Source organism: Sinocyclocheilus grahami, unplaced genomic scaffold (assembly GCF_001515645.1).
Source record: "Sinocyclocheilus grahami isolate Dianchi unplaced genomic scaffold, SAMN03320097.WGS_v1.1 scaffold148.1, whole genome shotgun sequence".
NCBI classification, from domain to species: domain Eukaryota; kingdom Metazoa; phylum Chordata; class Actinopteri; order Cypriniformes; family Cyprinidae; genus Sinocyclocheilus; species Sinocyclocheilus grahami.
In genome coordinates this window covers 1600077-1611854 of record NW_015505327.1, presented here as the reverse complement: position 1 = coordinate 1611854, position 11778 = coordinate 1600077, and the positions used below count along the sequence as shown (strand labels likewise).

Genomic DNA, 11778 nt, shown 5'->3' with positions numbered 1-11778 from the left:
AATGTAGTATCTGGAGTTTCTTGTTCTCTCCCCTATAGTTTATCAATCTCACCTTGTTACCAATGACTCTTTAATTTTTCAGAGACTGTAGTTACATGTGATGGGTTTGTCCAGCGTCTCAGTTGTGGTAAGATGTATCACAGTAATCTAAAGTTATTTATTATGTTTTCTATTGTTATTGTTGTTGTTTTAACAGTAATTCATTATGTATTGATGTTTTTCTTCTGTTCAGATACTGGGGTGATCAGTGTACAATCAGCAACCTGTGGCCGCACAAGCAGCCAAATTTGCAGCATTGGACGACCACCATCTGAGACATCTTATACTCAGTGTTCAATAGATGTCACTGCGGTCTTCAAACGGTAAGATATTTTTCATTGTCTTTTTGCTTGTGACTACAGACAGAAAAATTATGGGTAGAATTATGACTCTGTTGCTTACTCTGTGGTTAGCTTACTTATTAGTATACATTGCATTATATTATTTATGTCTTTATCCTTAAACAGGTGTAATGGACTGAGAGAGTGCGAGTTAAACACTCAAGGACTGGCACCAAAAGATCCATGTTTTGGCACCTACAAGTACTACACTACCAACTACATTTGCATCCCAGCAGGTTTGGACGTTTTCTATCTCTTCCTCCAATTCCAGTTCTTTATAATTTCCTTCTCTGTGTAAATGTTTTCTGTCCATTTTCCAGAAACAAGTGTGACTTGTCACGGTGGATACAGTTATTTGAAATGTGGTGAGTGATTTTTCCACATCTCTCACATTGTTTCAAGAAATGGAGTCACGTGGATTACTTTAAGGACTACAATTTTTTTATCTCCATGTAGAAAATGGTAAGATTCAGATAAATACTGCAAACTATGGACGTACAGATAAAACCACTTGCTCTGAAGGACGTCCATCCGAACAGCTCCAAAACACCAACTGCTATTCACCCAATGCACTGGCTCCTGTGTCCAAAAGGTAGAAGTTTGCTGGTGCTAAGTTGAGGTCATTTTTAGATATAAAGTCCAAATATTTTTATTCAACCACCTAGATAGATTACATATGGGGGAAAATAAATGATGTGATGTTCAGAACATGGTAACTACAGTAATTATCAAAGTGGGAAGTGATGCCCTCTAGGGGCATTTGGCCAGGGGTGTTTTTACACCACAGACAAGGTTTTTAGAAGAAAAAAATCATTATGAAAATATAATTATATTTTCCTTAAAATGTTCTTCCTAACTTCAGGCCTTATTCTCATGTCATATGTAACTGTGATGTTCTGCAAAACAACAAGCTTTAAAACTCTTTTTTCTTACTGGTGAAAATCAGATGGTCTAATCTGTTTTCTCTCAGGTACATCGCAGTGTAAGCTTCATAGTGACCTTTACTACATCACTCTCGTCAACGTAGTCCATATCAACAACACAAATATATCTTGACTCCATATTGTGGTTATTTTGGGAAAATCCCAGGTATTTTGAGCAGTAGGATTATAAAAAATATGTGCTAATATACAATTAAATTAAGTATCCTATATAAAATTGCTAAATAAATCTATCTATCAGTACTTTTTTACTTAAGTACATAAAATATAGAGTACTTTTGTACTTTCACTCAAGTAAAATTGAAAAAAGGAGTACTTTTACTGGAGTAATATTTTATTATATGTATCTGTACTTTTACTCAAGTACTTGATTTGTGTACTTCGTCCACCACTGCTTAATGGTAATGTCAGGAAAATGTTTTTAGAACATATTTTTGTTAGCTGGGATAAAGATGCAAAGACTAATGTAAGCCTTCCTTTTTTGACATATGAAGCTGCAATGGTCTGGAAAGTTGTGAGGTGTTTGCGACACATACAGTCTTTACTGATCCCTGCTTTGGCATATACAAGTACCTCGCGATCTCTTACTTTTGCCTCCCACCTGGAGTTCGTGAGTAATTATTTTGCCATTTGCTACTCAATTCATTCAATTTTTTTTCAAGGTCATGTGTTTAGAATATTGTGATTTAAGAGACTTTTGTAACAAGAGCCTTATGTAGTACGGCATATTAATCAAAGTTTAAATGAAACATTAATTCTTCCCTGCATGCCACAGTTCAGCATATATTTTTAAAAGTATTTATTATGGAGATTATATACTTTAATAGAATATACTATTAACTTAACAGGATTTTTTACATTTAATTGCATGCTAATTACAATTAAATGAAAATGTATTATAGTTTAGATTTATATTAGATTCAATTAGCTGGATTTATGAGTCTTGTATTTTATGACCCACTTAAGTACATCAATGTATATGTAATTGAATAATTGCTTCTGATATCTTTGAAATATGATTAAAGTGAAATGCACTTTAAAGTAAAACAATTTATTAATTTGACATTACAAAGTGCACTTTTTAAAAGTGTAGTCTACTTGTGTTAAGAAAGAGTCATGAGAGTGTTAAGTGGCCTTTTATTTCATTAATATTATATTATCTGCAAATACAGTTTTTTAAAAACACACATACACTACAAGTGCACATTCATTACTAAGTGCGCTTCTTTTTCACAAGGCAAAGCACATAAATAAACCAGTCCCCATCTTAATATTTAAAAGTCATGATCATGGTACACACTGCACACACCATTACTTGCTAAGCCTATTTTACATTTATTTTATATTTACATTTTTTAATTGCTTTACAACATCTCTTTGTTTACTGTAGGTTCAAGTTTGGTCTGTGAACATGAGACGAGTGCTCTGAACTGTGGTGGGTATTCTGTTCTTACTTAAATGTTGCTTATTTTTAAGGTTTCAATTAATAAGGCATTATAAAGTTTATGAGAGAATGGTAAAATATTTTCAGATGATGGGACTGTCATATGCGTTCACAGTGCTAACTACGGCCGAACTGACAGCAGCACGTGCTCTACTGGACGACCTGCTTCTCAGCTTGCCAAAACTGATTGCTACGCCTTAAATTCACAGACAGTAGTCACTAGTGGGTCAGTTTATGTACAAATTTTCACATGTAATTCAGTCTTTGCCCTGCAGAAAAAACACAAACCAGATAGGACCAGCTAAGATTTGTGTAGTCTAAGCATTTTCTCTCAGCAGGGTAATAAAATGACTTTAATAATTATAATAAAATCACTTTTTAATGAAGTGTTTTTTCATTAATTCATATTTTATCATTGTGTAGATGTGAAGGGAAAAACAGCTGCTCCATATTGGCCTCCAACAGTGTCTTCTCGGATCCATGTGTCGGTACATTCAAGTACCTGTACATCTCATACTCCTGCGTGTCTAAGTGTAAGTGTGACTGTACAGAGCAATGATACTGCATATGTGTGCTAGTTTTCTAATGTGTTGATTAGTTTTGCTCATGAACTCACTCAGGCTAGACTGATAATAGCTCATTACTGTTGATGTTTGTGTTTGCAGAAAAAAACTGCTGATCTTATGGATTTGGCCTCTTCAATTCTCTATCAGCCTTTTAATCTATTTTCTATTTCTTAATTGTTATTGCATCTAATAGTATATGACATTTGCCGTCTTTCCTCTTGTAAAGATATGGCAGAAGTAGTAATGGTAGAATACTATGCTAATCTGAAAGTCTTTGTGTGCGGATGAAATCAGTGGCTGAGACTTTTGTGTGAAGTTTTGATTCTCATACGATTAATATTTCTATGGACCTTGCTTATGTTGTGGGATTTTTCTTAGAATAAATGCTTCTTAGCATGAGGTGTGTGCGTCTTCTTCTTAATACATGTTAATTGTAAACACCAGCTTTACCTTATCATTTACCAAGTGATAGGAGAATATAGAAAGACTACACATTGTTTATTTACTACCAACACTGTAACAATACAAAGCTGGTTATCCTTATCTTTTAACATATGAAGTGCAAATCATTGCCCAAACCAACCTATTGACTAAGAAAAACTAAATGGGGATTACAGTTAAAGCCCAGAGACCAGTAAGAGAGAATCCCGGACACCTTATGTCATCAAATTTGATTGATGACCGTCATAAAAATTAGGTGTCCACCATAACTGGACACCTGTTTGGACACCTGTTCATACACCCCCCATGTGTCTAACTGGACATCTGTTTATCCACCAGCGATCCAGAGGAATTTATGATCCCGTTCTCTTATTGTTTGGGAAAGTGTTTTTGTGTGGGGCCGTTGAAAACTGTTAAAAAAACTATGTGCTTTAAACTTTTAAAACAGTGTATCGTTTGGTAAACGGGTTCAAGGGAAGTTTTTATTAAAGTTTTTTCACACACATTTGAAGAAAAAACATCAAACATACAGGGAATAGAAACAATGTAATGACTGTTTTTTCCAGAAAACAGTAAAAAAAAAAAAAGTCAAGACAAGTATTTAATTGTTAAACAATTTTAGGAAAAGGTTGAAATATCTACCAGATATATTCGTTAAACAACACAGCAGTTTTTCTGTTGCACTTTTAAAAAGCTAATGTTTGTTACAAGTTAGAAACGATTGCTTGAAAATTAAAAAGAGCTGACCATCTTACCGTGATCTAAAAACAAAAAAGTAGGCTACCAGGTACGTTCGTTAAGCAACAGCATAAGATACTTGTCAAAATCTATGTTGTAGTCTACCATTACAATTTTAGGAAAACTAGCGTTTGATACTAATGCGAGTTAGAAAAGAAAAGAAAAGAAAAAGAGTTGAGCGTCGCTGATCTAAAACAAAAAAACGTATCAGACGTGATCGTTAAACAACAGCATAAGATACTTGTCAAAAATCTATGTTATAGTCTAGCATTACAATTTTGAAAAGGTGGAGTGTATTACTGACAAAACTCTTGCCTTGTCCAAATACCCACACTTGCGGTCTTGGCCCCTTGAGAGCGCGTGCGCGCGACATCAAGTAAGTGCGCAAGACTGTCCCTGGTCTTAAAAACGGCAAAGCACAGTGCCCTTAAAGCCGAGCTCACACTACAGGATTTTTGGCTGGATTTTGCTGTCGCAGACAGATTTCCACAGTCTGCGACAAAACCCCCAGATCGTGACCAAATCGGGCTCGTTGCAGTCGCCGAAGCTCGTTAAGTATGAGCAGGTCAGCAACGTGATCCGAACCTGTCTCGAGCTATCACAGACGCTACGATATTTTCAAACCTGTTTGATATTATCGCCACGTGATCTCGTAATGTGAGTGACACAATGACAAGGTGGAACTAATCTAGCCAATATAAACACTCTTTTATCATGTATCCTTATGAACAGACATGAAAAGCCACAAATTAAATCAACCAACTAGAAATAAATTTAACAAATTCATAGATTGTGTATATAATACCACGTTTCATTTTACTGTTTAATTACCTCCAACTCTTTCTGCAGTATTGACAGGCCTTGTTGGCCAAGTCTTCCAAGCCATTGTTTCTGCCATATTCTCTTTTGTTGTGGTTTATTCTTTCTTTTGGATAAAATAACTGCACAGGCCAATTGAAGGGCCATGCTTGAAGATATGGCCTATAATCGCTGTAATTTCGCGCAAGAATTTATGTGAGAAAATGTATTTTCGCTGATGGTCGGGAACACCTCTTCACTGAATGTTTTGTAGTGTGTGCACCTCGTTAGCATTGTGTTGTGTAGTATGCGCGCAGCTATGACAATTCAAGGACAGATGAGAATAAATCTTGTTGCGTAGTGTGAGCAACACAGTGATTCGGCTAGTCTTTCAATCCTGTAGTGTGAGCCCGGCTTAACGCACACTAAATCGAATACCGCTCTGGAGTGCTATTCGAGGCTTAGTGTATCCCATCATGCATCATGTTCTGGAAATAAATCGTGAGACTTTTTGCCGAGATCTCGCGAGAGGTCACGGAAACCTTTCCAATGCAAGTTAAATATTAATTAATAATAATGAGATATTACATATAATTTGGTAGAAAAACTGTGTTTTTACATTTTATTGGTGTAAAGATGAGTAGTGGTGAAATTTATTTTGTACAACATTTGCAACTGCTTTTTAATCACTTAATTAGAAGCACTACTGTTATAGGGACTACTGAACAGACTGTTACGGAGGGAACACAGGAAGCGTACGGATCCATCTGCAAGGATTTATTAACAGAGACGTGGTCAAAAACAGGCATAGGTCAGAAAATGGCAAACAGGTATACTGATGGCAAGGCAAGAGGGATAATCCAAGTACAAGGCTAAGGTCCAGGCAGGGGCGAACAGTATCCAATTGGACGAGACTCGCGGGATAATCCAGGTACACAGGCAGTGATCAGAACACGGGGAAAACAGACAAGGCAAGACGAAGAAAACAAGACACTAGGCTCGGTAATGCAGCTTTCGCTAGATGAGTGATAAACGCAAAACAATACACGGCGATCGGAATAGGAACTGAGAGAGTGTTAAATAGAGTGTGTAATGGCTCTCAGGTGAGCGTGTGATTAGTGACGGCTGTGTGATCAGTGAATTCAGCTGTGTAAGTGCAATGGATGATGGGAACTGTAGTCCGGAGTGACATGTAACAGTCTGTGTAGCGTGAGAGTCAATGCGCTAGATGAGTGATAAACGCAAAACAATACACGGCGATCGGAATAGGAACTGAGAGAGTGTTAAATAGAGTGTGTAATGGCTCTCAGGTGAGCGTGTGATTAGTGACGGCTGTGTGATCAGTGAATTCAGCTGTGTAAGTGCAATGGATGATGGGAACTGTAGTCCGGAGTGACATGTAACAGTCTGTGTAGCGTGAGAGTCAATGCAATGGTAGAATGACCTCTAGTGGCAATCGGCCGGCCACGGACCAGATTCGTGACACAGACATTTAGAAGTTGATTTTAAAATGCAAAGTATTTAAAATTAAAATAAAGCTATGTAAACACTTGCCTTTTTACAACACTATAAGTGTGTCCCATCAGGTAATGAAAAGTTCGACACACACTTGTGGTCTTCATCCTCACTTCACTTGGGCCAAATACAGGAAATACGTCATATAAGTTGTCAAGTGTTCAGCACTTGACAAACGGATAGCAACTCCTAAGTATCACTTAAAGTACGGCTACATGCAATTGTGTTAAGTGCATTTTTGGGAAACGCACGTGAAACAATAACAAACGATCGTAAATTGACTCGTAGAAAACGCTCTTAAGCGCTAAGATTTAATCGTTATCGAGAAAGGCAGCCCAGGACAGTACCTTGCCTCACCAACTAAAACCAGGGCGCCCACTACGGAGACGGCAACAGAGGTGAGGGGGCACAGTGACCGAGGTGGCCGGGCTGGGCCCCCTCAGGCCCCCCCGTGGCGCCGACGCTGCTGTTGTTTAACGATTGTGTCAGATATTTTTTTGTTTTAGTTCAACGATGCTCAACTCTTTTTCTTTTCTTTTCTTTTCTTTTCTAACTCGTATCAGTATCAAACGCTAGCTTTCCTAAAATTGTAATGGTAGATTACAACATTTTTGTTGTAGTATCTTTTGAAAAGTATCTTATGCTGTTTCTTAACGAACGTACCTGGTAGCCTACTTTTTTGTTTTAGATCACAGTAAGATGGTCAGCTCTTTTTTATTTTCCTTTCTAACTTGTAACAAACGTTAGCTTTTTAAAAGTGCAACATAGAAAAACTGCCTTATTGTTTAACAAACATATCTGGTAGGCTACTTTTTGTTTGAGATATTTTCCTAAAATTGTTTAACAACACTTAAATACTTGTCTTGACTTGTTTTTGTTTTTGTTTTTTTACAGTTTTCTGGAAAAAACAGTCATTACATTGTTTCTATTCCCTGTATGTTTGATGTTTTTTCTTCAAATGTGTGTGAAAAAACTTTAATAAAAACTTCCCTTGAACCCTTTTACCAACCGATACACTGTTTTAAAAGTTTAAAGCACATAGTAATAGATGTGCCGGGATAGTAAACTGACATTGATACGAAATAATGTCTTTTACATATTTTTATATCTATCATATTTCAACTTTATCCCTTGTCCAAAACACAGCGTATTGTTCAAAAAATAATAATGACTGATGTGTATTTAGGCTACTCAAATCGATATGGTCTACGCTTCGCTACAATGTAAATGCATCTCCCTGCTGTCCAGTGGGTCACTGAGCTTTGCCACGCAGATTTTGCTAAATATAACCAGCGGTGTGCCATAGTAGGCTGATGGCTAATGTGGGTGCAAATGTGAGGTACATTAATAGTTCCGAAATAATCAGCTAATATTTCTCTGGTGGTTGCTGAATATTGCCTATACAGAAGAAAGCCCTTTCAAGGCCCTGCCCAGTGCGGTGTGTGTCAAAGCAGTGCTTAGTCCGGTTGTTTAAGAAGAAATGAAAGCTGTAGAAGAAATGAAAGCAGCACGGGTTGACCTTTGGATGACAAATCAGCGGAAATTTTTATGAAGTTCATCAATCAAATTTGATGACATGAGGTGTTCAGAATTCTCTCTCCAGTATGCTCAATGAAGACCAGCACTGTAAAATCCAATAGTTTACCTTACATAGATTTAATTCGTTATCTTTACTGTCTTTACTTTTGGCGCTTTTCCACTGCATGGTACGGCATGGTACGGCTCGGTACGCTTCACTTTTGGGGGGTTTTCCACTGGGTACAGTACCTGGTACCTGGTACCTGGTACTTTTTTTAGTACCAGCTCGGTTGAGGGTCCAAGCGAACCGTACCATTACCAAAACGTGACGTGTAAACTCTGCTGATCACGGATTGGCCGGAGAGAATCGTCACTACCTGCGTCACTGAACTTGTGACACAAACACAAAAGAACCACTAGATTTAAATCGGCACAGCCAGCGAAGGATCGAACACAATAGTTTTGAACGAGCGCACCTTTTTTAACAACCAAAAAGTTTTGTTGTCTCTTGAGGAAGTACAGACGTTCCTCTCGTTGATAGCAGAGGAGCGGATCCAGCTAGAGCTTGACAGGACGACGTGGAATGAAAAAGTTTTTCAGGAGTCGCGGCAGTAGAGGCGGCGCAACTATAAACAACATGTGAATAATCCTGCCCACTCTAAAGCGGTACTGAACTGCAGTGGAAACGCAGACCGAGCCGTGCCGTACCGTACCGTACTGAGCCGTGCCGAGCCAAGCCGAGTCGTACCACACAGTGGAAAAGCGCCATTAGTTGTTATACTTACTAGGTTTTATTAAGTTACAGCTACTTTCAAGGCAAATAAAACAATTTACTTACTGTTTTGAGTGACACTTACTTAAAATATTCAAGTAGCCACAAAGGAACCAATTACATTAATAAAGCAGCGAGAGGCAGCAGTGCACTAATATTTTGCTAATTAACAACATAACAACAGAAGAAAAAGAGTCTTAATAGACTTTTCATCCATTTCCTCCATGTCTGCAGTTATCTCTCACTAGTTGCATTCACTCGTTTCCCAAAGTCATCTTGAATGTAGAATTTTCAATACAACTGAAATATTTGAGAGAACATAACATAATCTAACTTCATAAATTGATGTTGATTTTCCTAAAATTATTTTTTTTTAAACTCACCATTATAGTGAATAGCGTTCCCTTTGGTTGGGAATGGGCATTTGGAATTTCATTGATGTTACTATACATTTTTTTCTGTTAATACAGCAATGCATCATGGAGAGTTCTTTGATTTCAAAGGAAGAACAGTGATAAATAGGTTGCTTTTAGAAGGTGACCTATCTTCTAATCAAAGCGTTAGTGTTTTTTTGTTGTGTGTTTAATAATGAGATTTTTCATATTTCATAAACACCTTGACATGCTTTTAATTGGGTTTATGTAATATTTTAATAATGTGTGGTAATATGCTAAAGTCACACACAAACTTAAACATTCAGCACGTGAATCACAACAATGGTAACAATTCAATTTAATTTATTTTCATTAATTGTAACAATAACCATTTTATTTGCTCTTTTTGTTGTGCTACTACTGACACAAGACAGCAAATAAAATTGGCGAATGAAATCAACAACTGTAAAGCAAAGCAACTGCATAATTTATTCTGCCGCAATGCACTCTGGGAGTCAGTGAGTAGCTATACTAAGTCAAGAGTAAACCTAAAGTAAGTTATCAAGTACACCCTACAGTTCTTTTTTAGTTACTAGAACTCTCGTGTAAGTGAACTATACTAACTAAGCATTTGTCAGTACAACATACTATTCCTATTTCACTTTACTTAGTTTTTTCAAGGCAATCGGTTTGCATGCTTTTTTTAAGTAAGCCCAACTAATTAGATTTTACAGTGAGGTGTCCATTCAAATAGTTGACAGAGAGTTTGAAGACAGAGTTCTCCACACTTTCAAAGGCCATAGAAAATGAATAAGAGAAGACAGCCTCTAACTAACTTACAGAATACAGAATGATAATGAATTAATTTGATTGGTAACAGCCTATTGTCATTTTATTCTGATTGAACTTGTTGATTAAATGTAAGAATTTAACATAAAAGATGACAGATATTTAAAAAGGTTAGAAAAATGTCCATTATAAAGGCCCCTGAAAAATTAACAATTGAGGGGGCAAACATTTCCCCATAATGGGAAAGTTCATTTCTGACAATGCTAGACGGTGATACATATACACTCTTCATCTCTGGCTTTATTGCTCAAGGTGTTATTTCAGGGCTTTGATACCTATCTAATCTAAAATTAATGAATGATTTACAATTCAGTAATGATAACAGCAATCAATAACAATAACAATAGTTTTTGAGCATGTTAATGCCAACAAAAAGCCCCAGATAGTTTGGGGGAAAAAACATTTAAAAAATAATAATCCTTAGAAAAAAAACCCAAAACAATAGATGTGCCGGGATAGTAAACTGACCTTGATACGAAATAATGTCATTTACATATTTTTATATCTATCATATTTCAACTTTATCCCTTGTCCAAAACACAGCGTATTGTTCAAAAAATAATAATGACTGATGTGTATTTAGGCTACTCAAATCGATATGGTCTACGCTTCGCTACAATGTAAATGCATCTCCCTGCTGTCCAGTGGGTCACTGAGCTTTGCCACGCAGATTTTGCTAAATATAACCAGCGGTGTGCCATAGTAGGCTGATGGCTAATGTGGGTGCAAATGTGAGGTACATTAATAGTTCCGAAATAATCAGCTAATATTTCTCTGGTGGTTGCTGAATATTGCCTATACAGAAGAAAGCCCTTTCAAGGCCCTGCCCAGTGCGGTGTGTGTCAAAGCAGTGCTTAGTCCGGTTGTTTAAGAAGAAATGAAAGCTGTAGAAGAAATGAAAGCAGCACGGGTTGACCTTTGGATGACAAATCAGCGGAAAGGTGCTTTTCATATACGCCCACATGTGAAAATCGAATAGTAAAGCCGTTTATCAATTTTCTACCCCTGAGCCTAAAAACATCAAATCAAGCCAAATTCTATATATATATTATTTTTTGAAAAAACTAATAACCACACCATTGTCTAATTTTTCTACTTTCAATATTAAATCGAAAAATTAATGAACGCAACGTACCTCGACCGACCACAATCACATACAATTTTAGTACTTGATTAATAAAAGTATAAAAACAAATTCTTCTCATTAAGCTCAGGAGTTAAAACAAATAAAAAGACCTGACGGGACTTGGGCAGAAATCATGTTCATGGATGAGCTAATGTATTAAAGATTTATTAACGTCGCAGTGTGAAGCAGGGTGAGGCTGAAAGCCGGTGAAGTGAAACAAGGCCGCTGAAGCAATTGCTAATTAGAGACGAGCGAGACACACGGCTCGAAAGCAGCGGAGCTTTTATTATGCCACAGTCGACAGCTTCCGCTCTTT

The 11778-nt window shown here is 36.9% G+C and overlaps 1 protein-coding gene across 1 annotated transcript in view; it reads left to right on the top strand.

The window, feature by feature from the left end:
• LOC107591954 (rhamnose-binding lectin-like) overlaps positions 1-3324 on the top strand; it is a 12611-nt gene extending 9287 nt beyond the window's left edge. The window contains exons 8-17 of the mRNA XM_016281247.1: positions 8-15; positions 83-127; positions 233-362; positions 507-616; positions 701-745; positions 837-972; positions 1816-1931; positions 2712-2756; positions 2853-2991; positions 3189-3324. Of these exons, the coding sequence (XP_016136733.1) occupies positions 8-15; positions 83-127; positions 233-362; positions 507-616; positions 701-745; positions 837-972; positions 1816-1931; positions 2712-2756; positions 2853-2991; positions 3189-3324 (910 nt within the window). The remainder of the gene's footprint in view (positions 1-7; positions 16-82; positions 128-232; positions 363-506; positions 617-700; positions 746-836; positions 973-1815; positions 1932-2711; positions 2757-2852; positions 2992-3188) is intronic.
• The last annotated feature ends 8454 nt before the right edge of the window (positions 3325-11778 follow it).